This window comes from Macrotis lagotis, chromosome 2 (genome assembly GCF_037893015.1).
Source record: "Macrotis lagotis isolate mMagLag1 chromosome 2, bilby.v1.9.chrom.fasta, whole genome shotgun sequence".
NCBI lineage: Eukaryota > Metazoa > Chordata > Mammalia > Peramelemorphia > Peramelidae > Macrotis > Macrotis lagotis.
The window spans coordinates 335,948,318-335,973,190 of record NC_133659.1 but is presented as its reverse complement, the minus strand read 5'-3'; the positions used below and the strand labels follow the sequence as shown (position 1 = coordinate 335,973,190).

General features: G+C 49.4%; 1 protein-coding gene across 2 annotated transcripts in view; it reads right to left on the bottom strand.

Annotated features, from left to right (window-relative positions):
• Positions 1 to 24,873, bottom strand: part of PARVB (parvin beta) — a 91,649-nt gene that overhangs the window by 1,599 nt on the left and 65,177 nt on the right. For both annotated transcript variants that reach the window (XM_074227138.1, XM_074227139.1), the window contains exons 5-12: positions 23,918 to 24,058; positions 22,188 to 22,303; positions 20,591 to 20,649; positions 18,354 to 18,373; positions 14,785 to 14,846; positions 13,325 to 13,393; positions 7,879 to 7,980; positions 3,956 to 4,028 (exon numbers count right to left, since the gene is read on the bottom strand). In XM_074227138.1, the coding sequence (XP_074083239.1) occupies positions 3,956 to 4,028; positions 7,879 to 7,980; positions 13,325 to 13,393; positions 14,785 to 14,846; positions 18,354 to 18,373; positions 20,591 to 20,649; positions 22,188 to 22,303; positions 23,918 to 24,058 (642 nt within the window). The remainder of the gene's footprint in view (positions 1 to 3,955; positions 4,029 to 7,878; positions 7,981 to 13,324; positions 13,394 to 14,784; positions 14,847 to 18,353; positions 18,374 to 20,590; positions 20,650 to 22,187; positions 22,304 to 23,917; positions 24,059 to 24,873) is intronic.

The following is a 24,873-nucleotide window of genomic DNA, read 5'->3' as shown; positions in this document are numbered from 1 at the left end:
TCTATTCTAAGACCCTCCCAGCTCTGACAGTCTCCAATGCAGGAACCAAAGAGCTTGCCATTAGACTTCACTTGGCCAATTCTTCCCTTGTCTCTTGTCTCAACTCCAGGCCCAGCTTCTCACTATCTTCCTTCTCTCTGAACATTATGGAAGAGACTTCAAGCCAATATTTCTGCATCCATAGAAGGCAAAAACTTGCCCCAAGTGGCAAAGTAAGTAGAAGAAAAGCAACCAAAGACACTTCCCTAGCCCTCTGGGGGATATAAAAAAGGAAGAACCCCATGTAATAGGCCCCAATAAATGCTAATCCCCCCAAAGCTTCCTGACTCCTGCCAACGGAAGGAAACCACTTCTATGCTCCTCAAGAGCACTGAGGTAAGCACCCAATTCAATCAACATTTATTAGCCGCCTCCTGTGCACTAAGCCCTGGCAGATACAATGAGCTTTGTTTTTAGGTCCCTCTCTCCACGGAGCTTCCTCTCCAGTTGGGAACGCCACACATAGAGCTAGGCCAAGAGCTCAAGGGTTACCTGCAATGGGGGTGTTTGAGGGGAATGAGTCTAGAGCTGCTTTCTGCCCTCTATTCATAAAGAAGGTAGTGGGAGAAGCCTGGAACCCCATCCTCCAAGCAGAGGGGAGAGGTGTAGTCAAGTCAATCAGAGGAGGTGACTGGCATCACCTGGGAAGGTCCCATGTTAGTGGACTTGAAAGCAGGCAAAGTGGCAGGAGCAGAAAGGAGTCAGGAGCGGGGAAGGGCTGGGGGAGGGGATAGGGGAGGGGGAGAACCATGGTTCCTTCCCTCCCCCTCAACTGTGATCAGGATGGGTTGGAGTTTGCTAATTCAACCACCAGAAATGCTTCAAAAAAGTCCTTACCCCCTACCATGCCAAAAGGAGTCTGGGTTGGGAATTCCTGGGGGCAGAACCTACCCTGGCCACTCATTAGCTGTATGACCTTAGTTAAGTCACTTCACTGGGGGAATCATCCCCACCACTTATTGGCTGTGGGATAACCCAACAAGAAGTGTTTATCAAGCACCCTCTGTGTACTAGGTATGGGGACTGGGAGGAGGACAGGGATATAAAGATAAATAGGAAACAGTTCTCACCCTCCAAAAGCTTCCATCATCACCCATAAATAACTCAGGTGTGGAAGGACTAAGCACCCCCCAGGTGCCAGGCACTAGAGAGACAGAGAGACCAGCCCCTGCCTTCAAGCAGCTTCCACTCCAGAGGATGTGCATAAAGAGCCTTCTAAAACAAACGGCATTTATGTAATAAAGTTTTATATTTTGTTAGTTATTAATTATCTGATACTTAATGACTGTTTTCCTCATTCCAACCCTGTGAGATCATATAAGATGACAGGTGAGGAAATGAGAGCTAGACCCTAGTTGAGCTACAGACTTCAGACTTGCCCCCTAAAGATAAGAGTAAGCCCCTAAAAACCTTCACAGATCTAAAGGTAGAAGGACCCTGGGATGTCATTTGGTCCAAACCTTTCATTTTCAGGGAAGGAAACTGAGGCAGAGGGAGGCACTTGCCCAAGAACTAGTGATAGAAGGGACCTTGGAATGCCATCTTGTTGGACCCTCTCATGCATTCATGGAGGAGAAGTGAGTGATTTGTCAGAGGACCCAGATGGAGTAATCATCGGGGGTAGGATTGGAACCCAGGCCCCTTGCCTCAACAGCTTGGGCACTGTACCTCACAGTCCCTTAGCTGGGAGTCAGATGGGTCGCTGTGAGCTTGGCCTTGTGATCTGGCTGTGATACTCAGGAGAGTGACCCGGTCCAGAGGCAACCCCCAAACCAGGCAGTTCTGACTGAAGGAAGACTCTACAACGGGGGGCCCAAAGAGGGATCCACCTTGGAGTCCCTGAACCTCACCCCGCTTAGGCACTACCCCACCCCGTAACTAAATTAAATTCTCTCCTCCACAAGTATGAAGTCTTCCGGGTATCACAGCTGCCTTCTGTCACGGGACGGCACAGGTGGCTGTCCAAATGAACTGGTATCACCAAGGTTCAGAAATCCCCAAATAACGAAACCTGAGCTACTTGGAAAGTGGCCAAGCTTCTCACTGGCTATTTCTGAGCACCAGCTGCCTCTTAACCAGGGTGTGCCCACTCCCCAAGTCCATCTCAGCCTGGCCTCCGTATGCCCTGGCTTGTTTAACATCCAAAGACTCAGAAGAGGACACTGTGCAGGGCTCTGGGTGGAGCCAGAGGGCTGGAGAGTCTGGTGCTCTCCCCTCCAGTGACATACAGCCCAATTTCAGGGCCAAGAGAAGATAAGATCAACCCAATCATTGGGGTTCTGACCCTTATTTTAAGTCAGCATGAGCTTGAACAACTCCCTTGATTTCTTTTTTTCTTTTTTGGTTTTGGCAAGGCAGTGGGGTTAAGTGACTTGCCCAAGGCCATACAGCTAGGTCATTATTAAGTGTCTAAGGCCACATTGGAACTCAGGTCCTCCTGACTCCAGGGCTGGTGCTTTATCCACTGTACCACCAAGTCCCTTCATTTCTCAGGGCCTCCTTTTCCTCAACTGTAACATGATGGGGGGACCCATCATTGGAAATCACTGGGGGTGGAGATAATCAGACAGATAATACTCTGATTCATAATCTGTCCCTGGCTCTGGAGGCTCCTGGATTTTCTTCCATGGCCCTGAAGCCTTCCCACCAGGACAGATTCCTATAGCCGTACTGGCCCCTCTTCCTACTGGAGAGCTCCTCAGTTTGGGGGATGGGCCCAGGCCAGCCCCCATTACCCCTGCTCATCCCTTTGCTCGTCTGCTGACTTTCCCCACTTTTCCCAATATGCCCCCATATGTCTTTTTCTGGGCTGTCTTCCCACATTAGAATATAAGTTCCCTGATGGTAGGGACTTTCTTTTTTGCCTTTATCTATATTCCCCATAGCTTAGCACACTATACGTGCTTGGTAACTCAAATTCCCTCATCTATAAACTGTAGGAGGGATGATCAGTGGCCTCTTAGTTTCCTCTAGTTCTAGACCCATAATTCTTTTATCTTACAATCCTGGTTCTTGTGCTTACTACATGCACTAGTCCTCAGTTTACTCAACTGTAAAGTGAGGTGGTTCAATGAGATGACCTCTAAGGTTCTCTCTCCTGTCCCCACTTTGGTCCTCAGTTTCAGAATCTGGACACTGGATTCTATGACCTCGCAGATCCCTTTCAGAACAAAGTCTAAAGCCCATTCCATAGATGAATGAGAATTTTCTCCTCTCCCAGGATCCCAAAAGCTTCTCTAATAATTTCCCTTTGAAAACCCCAGGAGACAAGCCAACCATGTTACCCTCCAAGGCAAGGAATGCTACCATTCATGCTATCAAGGGGAGAAAGGATGGATTTAAGTTCTATCTCTGACCCATCCTACCTCTGGGCAAGTCACTTCACCTCTCCATAAGCGAGGTAGCACTCCTAGGTGCTGCTCTTCATCATGGAATTATCATGATTAACCTGGACTGGGTCCCAAGGAGGTGAAGGAAAGCATCTCCCTTCTATTTTTGCAAAAATGGGGGGCTATGGGTCCAAAATACTGCATATACCCTCTAACTTGGAGACTCAAACTAAAGTAACTTTGCTGAAGGGTATTTTGTTGATGGTTTTTTTAAAAAAAGATATGAATAAATCAAAAATAAAAGATATGAATTGTGGGGGGAGAGGGATATATTTAGAAATGGAAGGGGATAGGGGTGGCTAGGTGGCACAATGGATAGAGCACCAGCCCTGGAGTCAGGAGTACCTGAGTTCAAATCCAGCCTCAGACACTTACTAATTACCTAGCTGTGTGGCCTTGGGCAAGTCACTTAACCCCATTGCCTTGCAAAAAAAAAAACCCTGAAAAAAAAAAAGAAGAAATGGAAGGGAATGAAAACAAGAGAAATCAATGATTTGTTTTTTAAATCTGTAAACGGAATCTCATACCTTCTGGGCGAGCCTTTGGTTTCTTGAGTCCTCCATCTTGCATGAGCTCAAAGGCAAATGAGACATTGTGGACCTGCCCCCAAAAAGAGAAAAGAGTTGGTCATCAACACCAAAGAGCAACCATTACCTCTGGAGGACATGGGTCAGAAATAGAATGTAAGCTTCCTGAGAGAGGGACCAGTTCAATTTTTGTTGTCACATTCCCAGCACCTAGCAGGCAAGCAAACAATCAACATTCATTAAGCATCTACTGATCACCAGGTGTTGCATGAAGTGCATACAGTAGGCATTTCATAAAACTTGGGCAGACTGAATCAAATCCCATGCCTCCTCTTTATTCTCCCCAAGAAGAGAGAATCACATTCAATGACTGAGGACAAACTGCCATCTTCATTTTCATTTCAGGAAATTCATCCCCAAGGAAAGGCCAATGGTTATCTCACTTTGATTTTGTTTTTTTCTTGTAAAATGATTTATTCTTACAAAGTTCTATATGGCTTAAAGTTACTCTTTGCCCTTCAGTTGAGGTAAGTTGGGAAAGGACACCGTGTGTCAGGAGAATTGGGTGCAGTCCCAGCAGAGTCTGAGTCTCCCTTCAGGGACACCATCTGTCAAACTACAAAAAAGAACATTTGGCTAGGAGATGGGACCCTACTCTAGACTGCCTCATTGCCAGGAGACCTTGGGCAAGTTACTTAATAATCATAGCTAGAGTTTATAGCCCATTCTGAGGTTTGTAAAAAGCTTCATCAATCCCTTATCATTTCTTCATCTATAGGCCCTTTCATCTAGCTATCTTCTTGTGCAGACCTTGTGTAGACCCCTCTCACCTCTGGCTGGCCCACCTTGCCCCGAGTCTCTCCCCATTCAAGGCTATCCTCTTGCATGTCTGACTATTGCCCCATCCCCAATCAATCAAGCCCAATGGCTCCCTATATAAAATCCTGTTCATCACTGAAAACCCTTCCAAACCTAACCCCTTCCCACCCTCCCAGACTTTTTAGTGGCATGGGTTCCTCCACCCCCACCCCGCTCAATGTTTTTCCATGACCCTCTGTCTCTGGACCTTTCTCCACACTTGGACTGCTCTTCTCCTCTCTTCATCCTCTGGTTCCCCTAAAGATTCAGTCTTTCTTAGTTTCTCCTACAATTGGCACTTCCTCATTCCCCCACCCTGAGACTCCTCCTTTCCAATACTGTCTTGTGTGTACTCAGTTCTTTTCTTGGTGGCTTCCTCATGAAGACTGAAAGCTCCAATTCGGATCAATGTATATCATGGAAACAATGTAAAGACTGATAAATTGCTTTCTGTGGGGGGGGGGGGGTGAAGTAAGATGGGGGGGAATTATAAAACTAAAAATAAATAAAATCTTTAATTAAAAAAAGACTGTGAGCTCCCTGAGGGCAGGCACCTGGCTTAAACTCTTCTTTGTATGCCACTGCTGAGTAGGCAGTACTACTGAGTACACAGTAGGTACAAGACAAATGCAACAAACCAGATGCAAAGATTCTCTCGTTACCCAGAAAGCTCTATCCCATCCCCCAGGATTTTTATTCTGGTGGTTCTGGGATTTCTAAAAATGGGAAACAACACATTAGAGAAGATGTTCTAAGCCCTCTCTTCCAGATAATCAACGTCATTGGGTCCTAAATGAATTGGTGGGCTGTTATTCTGGGGGCATTTATTAGAATCAGTGAGATGCAGCCCAAGGTCCTGGGTATGATTCCAGTCTTTGTTCCCTATTTGGGGAGGTGACAATCTGTGGACAATCAGCTTCCTCATCTATAAAATGAGGTTAAAAAAGTAGCACCCACCTCTCAAAGAGAGAGAAGTATTAGTCTGGTGCCTCCACCTACCTAACATTTGCTACAAAGACACTTCAGTTCTCCCCAGAATTCTCTAATGGCTTTTGCCCCTGATTTCTGTGTTTGACTAACAGAGAACCAACTGAGTTTTAGACTGGGTCTCTCTGAATGCTCATTTTAGTGTCTTCTTGCCATTAATTATTTCCTATTTATCATAGCTTACTTTGTCTATATTTGTTTGCATGTGTCTCTCCCATCCAATTGTAATCTCCTTGATAATGTGGCTCTTTCTTTGTATCCTTGGTATTCTCAGGGCTTGGCACAGGGCCTGGGAACTTCAGAAACATTTATTGACTGAGAAAAAGTGCCACCCTGCATTGGTTAAGGGACATTCCTCACTTGGAATTCCCTACGCCAATGAAAACATTAAAAATCAGATCAGTCCTCTAATTCATATCTTCTGACTCTCTGATTTTCACCTTTCCTGATCAGCCTCCCTTTCACCCACCTCCTACTGGAAGAATTCAAATATTCCTGGAACCTTCTGCCTGGGTCTGCCTCATCCTATTCTACCTGCTGTATTGTCCCACTTAGATTCATTATACTTGGAGGGACCACAATGGCACAGTGGAGAAAGTGCTAGAGACAAAGATTCAGATTTTGCCTGAGGATACTTATAAACTGTGAGACCCTGAACTTTTTTCAGCCTCAGTTTCCTCATCTATAATATGCAGCTAATAATAGGCACCGCCCCTTCCAGGGTTATGTCAAATGAGATGACATTTGTAAATACCTCTGAAAACCTTAAAGAACTTTGGAAATGCTACTATTATTCTCTGATAAATTTTGTAGGAGGCAGTTTGGCAGGGTGGGGAGAGAGGACAGGCCTCTAGGCCTCCTTGGAAGTCATGGGTTCAAGATGCCTCTGGGCAGACACGACACCCCCAAGAGATGACAGAGGAAGCGAGGGAGACACAGTCAATGCAGGAATTCGTTTTGCTTGATTACAAAAGTTTGTAACAGGTTTTGTTTTTCTGGCTTTCTGAGTTGGGGAATGGGAAGAAGCTAAAAATGATGATTTTTTTTAAAGATGTCTCTAGGGACAGCTAGGTGGCATAGTGGATAAAGCACTGGCCTTGGAGTCAGGAGGACCTGGGTTCAAATTCGATCTCAGACACTCAATAATGACCTAGCTGTGTGGCCTTGGGCAAGCCACTTAACCCCATTGCCTTGCAAAAAAAAAAAATGTCTCTAGTACACACTGCCCATATGACCTTGGACAAATCACTTCAATTTCGCAGGAGTTCTGGGCCATGCTCTGAGATTTGGGGTCTAATGAAATCATTCTTCCCAAGCTCACCTGCTGCCCTTTGACTGTAAGCTCCCTGAGGGCAGGGACTAGATGACCTTTCAACTCTGTTCCCAAGTATCTGAACTATGACACAGATCCTCATCGACTGTTTGTTAAATTTAGTTAAAAATAGAGTTAAATTTAGGGTTCTGTTTACTGACGAGCATCTCAGTCCCTCTTCACATATGTTTTTGTAACAGTTTCACTTAAAACAATCTTTTCTCCCAAACAACGCCGCTAGCACTTGCCCCACGGAAGCAGAGAAATAACAAGAGCATACAAGCAAACACATTTGCTTCCAATGTAGAGGAGTCATGAGAAGCAGAGTGGATAGGAGCTCCCAGTCTTCCCTGAGTCTGGCAGGGGCCCCTTCCCAGACTCTGTTGGCTCCCCACCACCCTTGCTGGGTTGGACGTGCTGCAGATGTCCTCAGTTAGCCTCAGCAGCCGGGAAGCTCGGGGCAGCCAGACAGGAGCCGTGAGATGGCCAAGACCAATGCATCACCTATATGTTTGTCTCTGGCTATGAGCACGGGCACCTTCTCTGCCTATTCCCAAATCATCATGGTGATGGATGCCTTTCAGATGAGCTTTGGAAGGGTCAAGAGTGACGTTTTCAATGACCAAAGACTAACAGTTAACACACACCTGGAAGCTTCAGGGGCATAACCATAAAATAATGACAGCATCTTCCTGGGGGTCTTCCCCAAACTATCACCAAAGCCCACAGCCCTGACACCCAGACCTACTCATTAGTGGGTACCTACCTTCTGGTCAAAATTCTCTGGAGTTAAATGGAAGTTATGGAGAGGAACAAAGTACCCTTCCAGCAGGCCCATGAGTAAAACCAGGTAGACACCATCTGCAAACTGAAGAAAACCAGCATCAGTGATGTTCCTGGACAGGTCTTGCCTCTCTCTCACTCAATAGAGAAAAGTCACGGTCAAGTCTAGAGTGCCTGCCCCTGTGCCATGCTCCTTCTGCCAGGACCAGAGAGCGACCTTCTCTAGGTCCAAAAGAGGGAATAGATATCCTTGGGCTCCCATTTTTCAATCCATAAGAATAATTATGAAAGATTCTTTGTGTCCCCCAGACCTCAAGGTACAGTTACTCCCTTCCCCAATCTATAATCATTGTCCACTGAGTTCTGGAAGGGATCATTGCCCCTTCCCACAGAGGGAGAAACCAAGGCAAACAAAGGTCAAGGAACCACACAAAAACCAGAGGGTATCGGAAGCACTGTGTCCCACCCCGCCCCCCCCAAACTGGGTTCAAATTCCTCCTCTGATCCTTATTTCCTAGGTGACCTCGGGTAAGTCATTTAAAATCCCTGGGCTTTAGGCCCTTCCCAGCTCCAGGAGAGCCATGACACTATGAGATCATCCTGCCACCTTGTAGTCACAACTTTAGACAAAATGTGAACCTCAGTGTCCTTGTTTGTAAAAAAAAAGGGGTGGGAGCCTCCCTCCCAGGTCAAGGTCTATGATCTGATGATGATCCCAGCTCTTTCACTTCCTATCTTGGTGGCCTTGGCAAAATCACTTAATCTCCATGAGCCTCAGTTTCCTCTTCTATAAACTGAAAGGTATGGACCAAATGACTAAGGTCCCTTCCACCATCCTGGCTCTGTCACTTATGTGTGACTTTAGGAAAGGCCCTTTCCTCCTTTGTGCCTCAGTTTCCTCCTCTGTCAAAGGAAGACACTAACCAGATGCCTTCTATTGGATACATCCTCTTTTACAATTAAAATATAGGAGGTCCAGAAAAGAGAAGAACCTCAGAGAAGGTCCCACAGTCAATGGGCAGAGGAGAAGGAAAGAGACTCCAATATTTTCTAGACATTCCAGGTATCATTTTGAAAGGATAATGTATGGACCAGGGGAAGAACAAGGGGGTCCTGGAAAATACCAGGATGATGGGAGGACATGAAGATAAGCAGAGATACCCATGAGGAAGATGCCAGGAACCTCAGAAAGTGGAAAGGAGTGAACAGAAAACAGATGGGAGCAATAATGGGGTCCCATGGAGAGGAGGGGATGGACTGGCCCATCCTGGAGTGGCAGCTCAGGAGGAGGAAGAAGGAAGGGAGACTCTGAAAACAAACTTCAGAACAGGAATACATAATTTTCCATACAAACTTTTTGTCTATTCTTTTTATGATTAATATTCAGAACAGAGGGCAGCTCAGTGGATAAAACACAGGGCCTGGAGTCCAGAGGACCCACATGTGAATCCCACCTCAGATATTTACTAGTATGACCCTGGGCAAGTCACTTAGCCCTATGTCTGCCTCAGTTTCTGCATCTGTAAAACAGGGATAATATACCTAACTCCCAGGATTGTTAGGAAAATGAAATGAAGCACATTTATATTTTTATATCTATCTAAAGGGAAGCTGGATGATGGAGTGGATAGAGCACCAGCCCTGGAGTCAGGAGGACCTGAGTTCAAGTTTGGTTTCAGACCTTCTATTGGAGACTTCCTCCTTTTACAATTAAAACAGAGGAGGTCCAGAAAAAGGAAAAGCCTCAGAGAAGGTCCCACAGTCAATGGGCAGAAGAGAAGGAAAGAGACCCTACGTTTTCTAGACATTCCAGGTGCCAGGCCTCCCATCCAGGGCCATCTCCAGTCAGACTGATTCATAGCTGCCACTGGACCCAGAGGACTCCAGAGGGAAAAGTCCAGTCCAGTCCAATTACTTGTCATGACATCACCTCCCTTAAGGCATGGTTTTCTTTGAGAACAAAGAACCAAATATGAACGTTATTATAGACACACACACACACACACACACACACACACACACACACACACACACACCCCTAGATGTGTGTGTGTTATCATATATATAACTATGGTGCATTGCCACCTTTGAAGTGACAACAATTAATCAATCAGTCGACAAATACTGAGGGGACTCCCAAGGGAATGAAGACCGTCAACCAATGCAGGCCGGCAGCTCTCTTAGACAATCAATAGCTCTTCACCGAACACTTGTTAGGGGACAGGCATGTTGCTAAGAAAGGCAAAACACAATCCCTGTGATAAGGAGCTTCTAACCTAATGGGGAAGCCAACATATAACATATATTCAAAGTAGCTCAATGTATAATAAGTCGGAAATAATTAATGGAGGGAAGAAGGTGCTGGAATGAGGAAAGGTCAGGGAAGGCTTCCTGAAGAAGCTGAGGTTTGGGGTGGATCTCACAGCAAGCCGGGGTGGGGGGGGGGGGGTTCCCAGTCAGAGGGATGGCCAGAGAAGGGTGGAGTTAGTGATGGCCAGAGGATGGACAGGCCTGCGCCACTGGATGGAAGGGGGAGGCCTCAGAACCCGGTAAGGTGCGAGGGGCAGGCTGTGAATGTTAACTTTGTTCTTGGGGACAAGAAGGAGTCACTGGAATGTGTGGAGGAAGGAAGAACGGAGGCTGAAGTCCATTTGTGTGGGCATGAGAGTCCAAGGGACCAGCCCAGCTCTCTCCTCTCCACTCTCCCCTGTACAATGAGGAGACTGGACTCACCGACCCCGACCTCCAGCTCCAGGGCTCCCTTTGTTTTCACTGTCACTGACTGTCCTTTCTCCCCAAGCCTCAGTTTCCTCATCTGCACACAAGAGGCCAGCACCCTGGAGATCCCTTCCAGTGTCTCCTAAGCCCCCGGCCCCCAGCCCCCTCCACACCTTAATTTACTGAGGGTGACTGGCACCTCGGCAGAAGGATTTTAATAAGCACCAGACTCCCCTTTATGAATCGGGGGTGGGGGGGCTTCCTCAGCATTTAATTAAGTCCTGGCAGATTCAGCCAGAACTGGGGGGGGGGGGGACATGTGATCACAGGCAGAACTAATATTAACCAGCTCCCCCTTCAAGGGCCCTTCCCAACCCGCTACAAGGGAATTAACTGTGCCTGAGCCCACAAACAGCCTGAAGACAGACTTTGGGGAGACTAGACCCCAACCACAACCTGTAGATGAGGCAGAGAGCCGGGGCTGGCTCCTGCCCCTGCTGGACCCTGGTTCTGGGACTCTGGGCAAGTCAGAGCAAGGCACCACCCTCTCTTTTCTTTCCTTTCCTCTTTTGTAACTGAGGAGGAAGATGAGACTCAGTGAGCTTCTGGTGAATCTGAGCCAGGCCTTTAAGCCCGCGTCTCCTGGGTTCCCAATCTAATTTGCTTTCTTTGGTTGCTCCTGGATTATGAACTTATTAATCAGCAGCAAACCAATGTTTCTGATTTGAAAATCAAATTTTAAAACGTTTGTTTTCCCCCACGCTCCTCTTAGAGAGCAAACCTTATAGCAAAGAAGAAAAAAGGAGGGGGAAAGTCCAACCAGCATACTAGGAAAAGCCTAGCAGGGCATGCAGTATTCCAAGCCCCTAGCCCCCACTCTTCAAGGGCTGTCTAAAATCTCATGATCCCAAACATTTCTTTCTCTTTTTTTTGGGGGGGGGGGGGGTTGCAAGGCAGTGAGGTAAATGGCTTGCCCAAGGTCACACTACTAAGTCTTAAGATTCTGAATTCAGATTTGAACTCAGGTCCTCCTGTCTCCAGGGCTGGTATTCTATCTACTGTGCCACCAAACTGCCCCAAACCCAAGCATTTCATTAGATAAAGGAGACCCCCAAGAGGGCAGAAATTATGGATATCAGTTCCATGGAAATTAAATATTTTAAATGTGGGCATTAAATTAGCAAGGACTGGGCCTTGCCTGGCACCCGCCTGGCACCACTCAGGGTTCCAAGAGTAAGTAACTTGCCCAGAATTCCCAGTTACTACGTAAGAGGCAGGGCTTCCCGAGTCCTCCACAAGTCTCTCCAGTGTCTTCAGTGGGCGCTTTCTTCACTGGCCCTGCTCAGGCCTGGAAGAGGGCCAGGTGTCCCTCTCTTCCCCATGCCCCTTGGGGACCATTCCCCATGCTCTTCACAGTCTCCACGCCCCCCCCCCCCAGGGCTTCATGCAATCACAACCCTGGCTGGGGCAGCCTTGCTAATGCAGAGACCCCCAACCTATACATCTGTCTCCGGAAGTCATCCATGCAAACAAGGCCAGTTTCAGTTCATCCCATCCACAAACCCTGAGGGCCCTTGGGGCTAGCCTTCCTTTCCTGGGAAATGGATTGAGGTGCCAAGGCTCCCCCAAGGCTAACCCCTGGTGGATCCCCAAGGGCTCCATTTTACAGATGGGTAAACTGAGGTGAAGGATGATGGCTGTGACTTTGACCAAGGCCTCAAAGACAGCAGAGACAGGATTCAAACCTGTCCCATAATCACTGGATTTGGAACCCAAGAGGTCATCAACCCTTTTGACCAATTCTCCTCATTCTGGAAGGAACCACCAGCATCTTCCCTGGCAAATTCTTTCCCTTCATTTGAAGAGGAAACAAGGGAGGTTATTTCCCACTGGATCAGTATTAAGCTGTCCGGACCCCTTGTTATTGGAAAGGGAGGTGCCTGCCGAGGCCCAGCAACAGCCCCGATCATGGGGAGGTGAACGGGATCATCTTTACCAAACACATCGCAGCCATGAACTGAGGAAGCCAGCAATCCCACTGAGGCCAGAGAATGGATGGCCCATCTTCATGTGCCTGAAGAAGGCTTGGAAAGAGAACCCCCCCCCTTGGGCTTCCTTTGGGCCAAAAGGACAGAGGGAGACCCTGTTATTATACGGCCTTGGCTTCGATTTTGGGAAGGATTTTAGGGGCCAGAGCCATGAGAAAACACCCTTCACCCACACTAAGGAGCACCCCTTTCCAAAGGATCCTCTCAGGAAGCTGCTTAGACTACCCTGAAGTTAAGGTCAAGGGTCCTGGGCTTCAAAGTCGGCTCTCTATCAACTCCCGCCCAGGAGCCCCTCTTAAATATGTTATAAAATGTAGATAAGATGGACCTTGATCTGAAACCGGCCGGCCCACAAGCTTGTTTATTAGCACGTACTATAGAAAGAAGGATGCTGCGTGTCTGTGGGGACATCGGCGGGGCTGACCCTTCATTCTGTAGAGACCGAGGACCTCCCTACAGGTCTTCCCAGAGGACCTGAGGCCGATTGACACTCACCCTGGCAGTGGGCAGCAGGGCCAGGCCTCGAGCCCGGAGTTCCTGCCACTCCCGCTGGTCTGACCCATCCCTCTGGACTCCCCCACCCTGGCCCAGACCATGTCTTCTGTTGTCCCAAGTTGCCGCCCCCCAAGACCTCAGGAAGCCTGCCAGAGCAGCCAATCTTACCTGTGTCTCCAGCTCGGTCACCTCCAAGTTCAATTTATTAAGGTGTTTGTTCACGAATGTGATGAGAGACTGCCGGGAGAAGAGCACAAAGAACAATTGGTTAATGATGGGCCGGCCCATCCCCTACAGGCCCAACCATGACAGTTCTGGGTCCTGAAAGTAAGAACAAACTCTAAAAATTGAAAGTGAATGAAACAAGCTGTGACACTTCAGTGGGACGGAATATACACTGATACCCTTCATGTGACGGGGAGCTCACTACCACTGGAGACAGCCTGGTCCACCTTAGTCAAACTGTTCTAATCAGGATTGTAATGGGAGGAGACCCAGCCCCTTCTGGCCTGCCTCTACCCTTCTTCAGGCTCCAGAGCACACACTGGCTGCTTTTTCCATGGGACGGTCCTTTGAACATGCAAAGTCATATTCACCTATCCCAGAATCCTGGTCTGAGGATCCTTGTACAGGGGAGGAAACTGAGTTAAGTGACTGGACCAGGGCCCCCCAAAATGGCAGGCTAAGGGCAGACACACAGGATAAAATCCAGGATTCGATCATTAAAACTGACGCTAAAAAAAAAACAAAAAACAAAAAAACTGACTGCTGAGGAGCCCTGCTGTGCATGTAGATTTTAGGAGATCCCAGACTCTGCCCATCCTCTCTGCCACCCCCTCCCTGGTACCCCTTCCAATCCAGGGTCCCCATCCTTCTTCAGAATGCAGGTAAGCACGGATGGATGAATGGACTCAGACAAAGGCACAGCCACAGCACAGGCCGAGTGACCCAGGCAGGGGCTGGTGTCATTCTATGCCCCACCAGGAGGGCCTTCATTGTCTTTAACAATAAAAAAAGGTTTTAAAAAATTCAGACTAGGGACAGCTAGGTGGCGCAGTGGATGGAGCACCAGCCCTGGAGTCAGGAGGACCTGAGTTCAAATCCGATCTCAGACACTTAATAATGACCTAGCTGTGTGGCTTTGGGCAAGTCACTTAACTCCATTGCCTTAAATAATTTAAAAAAAAAAAGAAAAAGAAATTCAGGCCAGATGCTCCTTTGGGCAGATCAGCTTCTACCATCCAATTTCAAGAGACAAGTTCACACAGTTTAGGTTCTTCCCCCCTTCCAGGCCCTTTCCTGTGTTGACCTGTCTGGAAGAAAACTGGAGCCAGTTGATGCTCCCACCCTGCTTGGAGAAAGGGACTTGAAACGCTCGTGGGAAGTGGCAAGAAGGTCCAACAGGCCCAAAGGCTTTAAAAAAGCCTCAGAGAAGAAAGCCCTAGAATCTGAATTAGCATCCCCAGAGCAACACGGCCGTGAGCTGCCAGGCGGCAGGTCCCCAGGGAGTCGAAAGGGCCGCGTCACCCATCCCTTCCGGGCTCTAATTACAAGTTGGCATGTGCGGCAGAGACGCCGGAGGCTTCAAGTACAGACAGAGCCCAGGGCCAGAGTGGACCCCAGCTTACCTTCTTCACCACGCTGAGCTTATCAGGGGCGTGGTCAAAGAGCGTGTCGAAGGCATCTCGTTCTGTGGGGACATGAATCAAGAGGGGAGTTAGACAAGGGAGAGCCGGGACACAGACCCACCCGGAGCCAGTCGGAGAAAGGCCTCCCTGAGAGGAGGGCACCAAAGATGGTCCTAGGCAAGTCCTCTGAGGGCAGCTCTTCCCTTTCTGTCTCTGATAGGTCCTAGGCAAGCCCCCTGAGCAGAGGGCCTGGCAGAGTCTAGACCAGGATCAGCCTTGGTGTAAGGAACCTCCGGGTGAGGAATTCACAGGCAATGAGTCCAACCCCATCATTTGACAGAGAGAGAAACCAAGGCCTGGGAAAGTGGTGACAAAGAGTTGGAAGGATCCTTCAAGGCTATTTGAGCTCAAAGTCTAGGGGACTTGTTCAAGGTCACACAGCTAAGCAATTATTAGGTGTCTGAGGCTAAATTTGAATTCGGGTCCTTCTGACTCCAGGGTCAATGCTCTATGCACTGCACCACCTGGCTGCCCCATTGTGGTTTTTTTAAAAAGTCAGATTTGGAAACATTCATCTTGTTTAAGATCATATTAATTTTTTTTTAATCTTGATGGAGCAACTAGGTGGTGCAGTGGATAGAGCGCAGGCCCTGCAGTCAGGAGGATCTGAGTTCAAATGTGACCTCAGACACTTAATAATAGCCTAACTGTGTGGCCTTGGGCAAGTCACTTAACCCCATTGCCTTGAAAAAAACCAAAAACATACAAACAAAATAAAAAACCACAAACCCCCACAATCTATGGCCTCCTCTTAAGATATGGACTCTGGATATATTTGTTGGCATGATGACCCCCCCCATTAGATTGTAAGCACCTTGAGGGCAGGGACCCCCCCTTTTGACTCTTTTAGTACCCCCTCCCACCCTCAAACCGCAGAGCTTAGACCCAGGGCCTGGTCCATAAGAGATACTTCATAAAATTTTAATGAATTAAATTGAATGGAATGCAAGTCCAGCTGAGACCCAAGTTCAAATCTGCCTCAGACACTTAGTAGCTGCATGACTCTGGGCAAGTCACTCTACCTCTATCTACCTCAATTTCTTCATCTATAAAATGAGGATAAGAACACCTGCCTCCTAGGGTGTTTGGAAAGATTAAATGTGATAAATGTGTAAGTTAAAATGCAAACACTGAAGCCCAGAGAAATGCTGCTCTTGCCATTCCCATTGCTAATGCGATGCCCGACAGTGATGATACTTTACAGTTATTGGTATCACTTACTACTGCTGCCTAGGAAAAGTCAAATCACCCTCGCCGTCTCCTTGAGCATTGAGAGTTTTAACCCTGAAGCCAGCGGGTCTGGGAAGAGATTTCGGGGGTCAGAGGCTTATCTGTTGGAGGGGGGCTTGATAAATATGTTACTAACAGTTTCTCACTGTGCATTTAAACCCTGAGTCTGCAGAGGACTCTGGAGACTTTGTCAGACTGACAGCCCATGGGGTCCAGAACATAAGCAAGGCTAACCCCGGTTTTAGGGCCACCAATAAGCTGGCCTCCATTCCCCAAAGGGGGGACCCAGAGGAGGAACCTAAGAATAACCAGACCTAGAACTCCCAACCTCCCCAGCTTGGGGAGGGCAGGAGAGGGGTGCTCAGTGAACAGGATCACAAGCCCAGTGGAGTATACCTCAATTTTTTAGGGGGGCGTGGAGGGATCGATAAATGCCTCCTCCCATGTGTCTCTGGTCATAGAAAGGGTGCAGGGCCCACCCACCTCTCAGACCACCCAGTTTTCGGGGCTAGCGGAGGGCAATAGAGAGGGAGCAGGCCTCTAGGAAGCTGTTGCCATGGCAACCTCACATCACTCACTGAAGATGCTTCTTCCCATTAAGAGGAAGAGACCCTTCATGAGCCGCTGTTGGGGACCTCAACCTGGTCACCCGATGGGCTAAAGGGGGTCTTACTTCTCTCTCTGCCTCAGTCAAGAGGTGTATTTCTATTGTACAAAGGGGGAAGCCGAGGCACCAGAGACAGGATTTGGACTGAGTTTCTCTGATTCCAGACCTCCTGGTATGTCTGAGAAGAGCTGCAATCTGCACAGGTGGATGCAATTCTGCACCAGCCAAGGAGCAGAGGGTAGAGAAATGCTCCCTCCTCTCAAACACAAGACAGCTATGGCTTTCACTGCTCCCAGGGAGGGCAGGGGGAAACTCTATGGTCCTTGGCACCCTACCCCCCCCCCAGAATCTAGCACCTCCTCTTCTAAGAGTCTCTTCCATCTGTACCTATTATTGGTCTGTCCTTTCCTCCATTGGTCTGGAAGTCCCTTGAGGGCAGCATTGATTCCTCCTTTCCTTGTAAGTCAGGACCTAGCCTAGTCTCTGGTATACAGCTGGTGCTTACTAAGTGCTTGTTCACTGACGGGCCAACAGACCCATTGTTTATACCTTTCTCATCTACCCACACTTACCACAAAAAGAGAGGCAGCGATTACCCAGTCTTACTTCTGTCATTTAAAATCCTCTTTTCCTTTTGGACAATTATCCTTCCCTTCTCCTCTCCCCTTGGACTGTTCCACAGAGTCTACATCACTAATGCCAACCTCAATCCCCTCTGGCCTGGCCCCAGACCTAGGACAGGGCCTCTCAAAGCCTGGCACCCTGGCCCAAACCACTGCTGTGACCAAGGCCATGCTGGCCATTCAGGTCAAATCAAGCTCCTGATGGTAACAGAGGGAAAGACCCTGAATGGCCCCAACCCCCTACCTTCCTGGAAAGACCCCCACCCCCACCCCACCCTCTCCCCCTCCATTCCCAATATCCCCATTTCAGAGAATGGAGAATGGCCTGGCTTTGACTCAGGTTTCTAATACAGAAGGGAAAACGTCAATCCCCTAATCTTAGGAAACTGGCTGACTGGCTCAGCCCACCCTCGTTTCTGGGTGGCACCAGGGCTCCCCACCTGCCTGTGCCCTCCATGAATGACCCCTCTCCTATGTAGAGCCACTTTACCCACTCCCCATCTCTTCTCTAGGCTGTAGCAATGAAGACTGGAATGTTGGCACAACTTTTCACTATCTCCTGGGGTCACTTCTTGGGGGTCAAATATCGCCATGACCTCCCTCTTCTAGGTCCTCACCAATACTTCACATCAGGAGAGAAGGAACGCCAGGGGACAAGACCCCCAGGCTCCTCACCCTAATGGGAGTAGGGCAGGTCTAAAGTCCATCAGTTTGACCAGAGAATGTAAAGCTGGAGGGCTTCCCAGTAACCAAAGGTCCACACTGGAGGTGGGAAGACCTGAGTTCAAATCCAGCCTTAGATAATGACTAGCTGGGTGACTCAGGGCAAGTCATTTCATCCCTCTGCTGGCCTCAGTTTCCTCATCTGTAAAATGAGGATAAAAATAATACCACAGTCTCAGGGTTGTTGGGAGAATGAGGGAGATGGTTGCAAAGCACTTCCCTCTCCCAGGACACAGGAGGCACTGGGGGAAAGCCGGCTAATGGTCACTATCATCATCATCATCATCATCCTCATCGATCATGGGTCAGCATCCTAGGGTACTCACCAAATCTTCCCATCATCATCCTGCAAATGAGAAGAGGAGAGGGACCCTCCGTTAGAGCAGGCTCGTTTACGGAGTGAAAGGAGAGACAGCAGAGGAACAAAAGCGCGTTGGCAGAGTTACTGACTGTTTGGGTTATAGAATAATTCAGATAACTAATTGCTCATCATAGCCTTTTATCCCCAACCTGTCCCTATAAAAAGCAGACTCCACGCCTGAGGAGGAAGAGCTTTCCATTTTGATCATTGTGTCCCAATTGGATTGACTTTCACTGCAGTCCCAGGCATTCTCTTGTCCTCTTTCAAAAACCTCATTTTTGGTGGGGCTTCTTTTGGTCTGTTTTCTTTCACAACATGGATAATAGGGAAATATGTTTTACAAGTTTGCACACATATAACCTATGTTGGTGGCTGACCATCTGGGGAGGAGGAAGGAGAGGGAGGGAGAGAATTTCATCTCTAAAATTTTAAAAGATGAATGTCAAAATTTTTTTATATGTCATTAGGAAAAATATTATTTTAAAAAAATGTTATTCAGAGAGGGTCCCTCAGTTCCACCCCCTGCCAGAGGTCCATGGAATACAAAAGGTGAAGAGCCCTTGGACAAAACACAAAATTGGGCCTGTTTCCTATTAGAATGTAAGCTCTCAAGGGGCAGCTAGGTGGCATAGTGGATAAAGCACTGGTCCTGGAGTCAGGGGTACCTAAGTTCAAATCTGGTCTCAGACACTTAATAATAACCTAGCTGTGTGGCCTTGGGCAAGCCACTTAACTCCCATTTGCCTTGCAAAACTAAAAAAAAAAAAAAAAAGAATGTAAGCTCCTCAAAGGCAGGGCTTGTTTGGATCTCCTCTCTCCTCTCTCCTCCCACCCAGCAGCATAGTGTGGGGCACATGGCAGCTACTCAATCTATGCTTGCTGATTGGATGAGTGACTGATCGGGATACTTGTGTTGACTTTGGGATGTCCCTTCTTCAAACTGAGATGGTTTCCTCATCTGTAGACTGGATCCCGGTCACGGCACTCCCCCCTCTGAATCCTGAGGGTGCTTCCTCCCAGGGGGCTTCACCAAGAGTCACCTTGCCTAGGGATGGGGCTTTAGACACCTCTTCCCCTACTCTCCCAACTCCAGGAAAACAAATCCCTCAAAATGAAGTCTGGAAAGGTGAAGAGAGCAAGGAGGCTAGGGTCTCTGGTTTGGACCCCAAAGGGAGGGAGAGACCAGACAGGGAGACCTCCAAAGCCAGGGGCCTTTGAGGCTAAAAGTGAGAGGCAACCACTGAAAGTTACTGAGGGATGCAGGGGGAGGAGACCTGCACTTTGAGGTAAGTCGGGCAGCAGAATGAGAGCCCAAGGCCAGCATCATGGTGCAGGTGAGAAGTGGGAATGGAGAAGGGAGAGAAGAAAGAGACACAGATGTGACAGACATCTGGACATGGGGGCTGAGTGTCAGTGAGGATGCCAAGGTCCTGAACCTGAGTGACCAGGAGAATAGCAGTGTCCTCCATAGTAAGTGGGCAGTTCAGGAGGAAACTGAGACCCTAGGAGGCAAAGACTTAACACTGAGGTGGCAAGAGACACAGGTAGGATTTGTTTGGTTTTTTTTTTTAGGTTTTTGCAAGGCAAATGGGGTTAAGTGGCTTGCCCAAGGCCACACAACTAGGCAATTACTAAGTGTCTGAGACCAGATTTGAACCCAGGTACTCCTGACTCCAAGGCCGGTGCTTTATCCACTATGCCACCTAGCCACCCCTACAGGTAGGATTTGAACCCAGGGCCCTCAAAAACCAGGGACCCCAAAGAGGACCCAGTCCAAGTCTGTGCCATCTCTCCAGGTCCGTCAGCTTCGGGCGGGACTCACAGCTTATCTACACTTTACTCTCCCCAATACTTGGCCTAGGGCTCTGCATACAGGAGGGGTTTAATAAATGTTTGTGGCATTGAATGACTGGACCAATAAAACATTTACTTAAGAACCACAATAGGTTATGGAGATTTTAGAACTTTCCAGATGTTGTCTGTCAAAGAAAAGAGTTTCCTGTGAGGTGTGCCAGGTGGAGGTCACCAGATTGTGGGCCAGAAGAGACCAGAGGCCCACAAGGCCTGGGAAGTGGGGCAGGCCAAGCCTGACAATGGTCCAGCAAAAGGCTTTGGATCTGGAGACCCTCTGAGCCAATGTCCAAGATTCACAGGAGGATGGCTCCAAAGGCACAGGGGTGTGGGGACAAGGGGGGCACTTACTCAGTGGTGGTGGTCAGCTCCTCCGCCACGTGGGTCGAGTGCAGCAGGCCTTCCCGCTTCTGCCAAAGACATGAGCGTGAGGTCAAGGCTCTGTGCTGGCTGCCCCCACCTCCAGCCCCTCTCCCTTGATGCAGTCATTCATCAGGTGCCCATCTCCACCCTGCTCAGAAGACAGCTTCTGCTCCCATGAGGGGAGGCCTGCATCCCCCAATGGGGGGGGGGGAGAGAAGGGGCCTGGGGAGGAGACCAGAGGGTGGAGCTCCACCAACTGGGGTCCATCAGCTGTCCTGCCACAGGTCACTTAATGGGTCAGTGACCCAGAGCAAGGCTCTGAGGGAAGTAGCTGGAGCAAGATCAGACTCTGCTGGATGAGACACATCTGGAGGACAGGGCATCGGGAGCAGGACCGCACCCAGATAGAGGATGGAAGGGAGCCCCAAATTCGCCCCTAACTTGGCAACTGAGAGATGGAGAACAGGGCACGAGGGGCAGGGCCAGGGCAAAAGGGGCAATGGACGTGGGGCAGGGGCAGGGCCACAGCAGCCAGAGCCCCAAAGTCTTCCTCTGCCAGGGGCTTGTTCAGCCTCATTTGTATGGGAAAGGGAGGACCCCCCTGCCCAAGACCAACGGAAGTGGGGAAATGCCACGGACCACCTAGCAGGGGGTGCTGGGCTCAGCCCTCACGGCCCACCACCTCTGCCTGTGTCCCAGTCTCGGAGCTTGGGGGCCTTCTCAGTTCTGAGCAGGAGAAGCCAACTGGAAGGATCTGGGAGTCTCTGAGTGTAGCAGGCGTTGAAGGGGGGCTCAGAGAAAATGACAGACCACATGTGTACACATACGGACACGCACATGAACACTCACCTTAGGCACTCACACTCACCTTAGGCACTCACACCCACACCCATACTCGCTGTCACACACACTCATGCCTACTCATTCTTGCAAGCACACTCACACTTGGTCTTGCACTCACACACTGACATGCACATGAATACTCATCTTAGGCACTCACACCCACACCCACACTTGCTGTCACACACACGCCTACTCACTCTTGCAGGCACACTCACACACTCACTCTCACACCCACACTGTCACACACAATCATACCTACTCTCTCACATGCACACACTCACGCACACTCACATACACACTCACACACTCATTCTCACACTGTCACATGCACACTCGCTCACACACTCAGAGGCCTCCATTCCCCAAGGCCAGGGTCCCCAGTTTCCCCTATGCTGCTTCATCAAAAGAAGATAAAGTCTGAATTGAGAAAGCCAGGGAAGGAGAACGCCTGGGAAGCCACCCGCACGCTTGGAGCTGAGCATCACCAGGAGCTGCACATGGGGTTCTGAGACCTTGGCTCTAGAGAGAGAGGACTGCACCTTCTACAGCCATCTTGGAAAGTTGGGGGCCCCAGCGCACCTCTCCTTTCCATCAATGATGTAACACCCAGGGTATGTTTCATCAAACAGAAGAAAGCCTCTCAAGAAGAAAAAAGACTAGAAAATGAAGGGGGACCAGAGGGGCTGCAACAGGGAGCCAGCCCAGGACAGGTGCCCAGGGGATGTGGCAGGGCGCTACTTACCCGAACGACTACCACCTGCACAGAGACGTGCTCAGGGAGCCGGATGGGGGCTCGGAAGTGCATGGCCAGGGCAACCAGGAGGTGGAGGATGGCCACCAGGTTCTTCCCATGGATTGCTGCCAGGAGGAGAAGAAAGGAAGGTGCCTTTGGTTACATGTGCATTGGGAGGGGAGAGGGAGGAGGGATGAGGGAGCAGCAAGGTCCAACCAAGGCCACTGGCTTGGACCAGAGCCCAGCCCCTCCAGGTGACTCTGAGCAAGCCCCCTGCCTCAGTGCTGGAGCCTGCTCTGCAAAATGGTCTTTGACCCCTGGGGTCCCTCCTGACTCCCACCACTACAAGCACCTCCTGTGGGATGATGATAAGCTATTAAACGTCTCTTCCCCAGCCTCATTTGTGAAGGAGATGGGGCCAGGTGACACAGAGGGGAAACTCGATGCTACTCCCAGGGGGGAGAAGGGCAATGAGATGGGAGCTGGCTGCTCCCCTCTCCCAGGCCCACTCCCCCTCCTCTGCCCAGAGAGCCTGGGCCTTCTCCTGCCACCTTCCAGCCCAGCTACACTGTCCCTCCACCTCCTTGGCATGCCGTCTCTCTCCGTTAGAATGTGCCCAAGCCCTTAGGAAGGCCCCTCAGCTCTAAGTATGCCCCGAAGGAGAATTGGGGCAGGGTGTCCAGGACTTCCCCTCCCTCTGCCAGTGATGATCCAAGCCCTCCATAGGCCAGGGTGGTCTTCAAGAACCAAGGGGGCAAGAAGCACCTCCCTCCCTGGTCAGATGGGGCCTTCCTTAGCTTCACCAGCCAGGCTGGACATGGCTCCTGTGGCAGATAGGTTGTTAGTGGGAAAACATCTGTATTAAAATGAATTATCTCCGCCATCAAAAGACAGAAGCACATTATCGCTTCCACGTGGCGGCCAAGACAGAGAAGGGGAGGGGAGGGGGAGTTCTGCCAACAGGTGACACCTGCTCTGGTTAATTAAGCTACTACTCACTCTTCCTTGGGGCGGGGGGCTCGCATTCAGAAGAGCCCTGAAGGAAACACCTAGCGATAACTGCTTCCCATCCCCAAGGAAGACCCTCCCTGGGAAAGGGAAGAAAGGAGCAGAAGGCTCTGGATTGGAGGGGGGCAGAGCCAGGGTGGGAGGTAGTGCGGGAGGAAGGACAACTGGTGGACAATGGGACACAACAAGGGGCAGACAAGGTCCAGACTTAAGGGACTGTCTCTGACACTTGCTTAGACTCTGCAATGAGGGGCCGGTGGTCCGCCTGCATGGCCTTGGCCATGCCCCTTCCCCTCCCTCAGCCTCAGTTTCCTCCTCTATACAATGATGAGTCAGCCTTGGGGGGCCCTCCCAGCTCCAGAGTCAGGATATTGGGTCTGTGGTCCTGCTCAGCTCTTCTGGTGGGAACCTTAGCTCGGGGAGGGTCCAGCACCCCCAATCTGCCTCTTCCTTCTGATTTAAATTCTGACATCATTCCATTTAATATCATAAATACACAAGCTGCTAATGCTTTCCAGTGATTGATCTGGGAGCTTCTCTGGCCCACTGGTTCCCCTCCATTCAGGCAGATAATCCACTATTGACTCTCCTGTCTTTGGGGAAGTCAGATTATAACTAAAGAAAAAAAAAGGACTCTCCTCCCTAGGGCCTAGGACGCAGCCTCATCTGACCCGCCACCCGTCCCCTGTGACCATCTTGACTTCGTTTCTCCAAGGGCATCCTCTACTTACAGTCCACATTCCACTTGATGGTCCAACCGTGGGGCCGAAGGACATCATAGACCGCCTCCAGGATGGTCTGCAGCTTTTGTTTCTGACCTATTTCTGACTGTGTCACCTCAGCCACGTTCAGTTTACGGTCAGCTAACTTCTCTGCAGCGAGGACAAAGGGGAAAAAGGCAGAGTCAAGAGTGGGATGTGACTGGATGGATCTCTCTACCCCCCACCCTGGCAAAGGCATCATCTGAAGTCATAGGGAGTGCGCAAAAAGCGGGACCCTATAGCCAAGGATTAAGAGACACTTATTAGTTCATTCTTTCAGTCATCCATTCTTCCTCCTCTTCATTCCTCCATCCATTCATTTGTTCCATCGATGGAATAAGCTGAAACATTCCACCACAAATGTCTTTAGAGGCCATCTAATCCAACCCCTTCCTTTTACAGAGAGAGAAACTGAGGCCAAGAGGGAGTGGGTGCTGGTCAAAGTCATTTCATATCTGAGTCCTCACTCAGTGGTCGATGGTCGATGTTAATTAATGCTTAATCATTCATTCAGTCAGTCAGTGGTCCTCCTAGGACACCCCCACCTTGGAAAACCACCCCAGTATGGAGGAAGGAGGATGGAGAAAACAAGATTTCTAGAAGGAATAATAAGAATTTGAAATCCATCACAAGAGAAGGGCCATTTAAGTAGGAGGCAGGAAAAAGGCTGCCAGAGAGCTCTGAGAAGGACAGGGATTTTGATAAAGAAAATAAATACCAGCTTAAAAGCCCCCCCCCACTACTCTTTCTTCCATCCTAAAGCTCAGAAGAATGATTAGATCTTCTCCAACACTCCCCGACTGCTTTATTACCAGGAGTGAGTGAGTTCTGAGCTGAGCCAACCCTGTCACATCCGCTTGGTGCTCAATTACCAAAGGCCAGACCCCCAAAGCCGGCTCTGGCTCATTCATTATCGCTATCGTGTG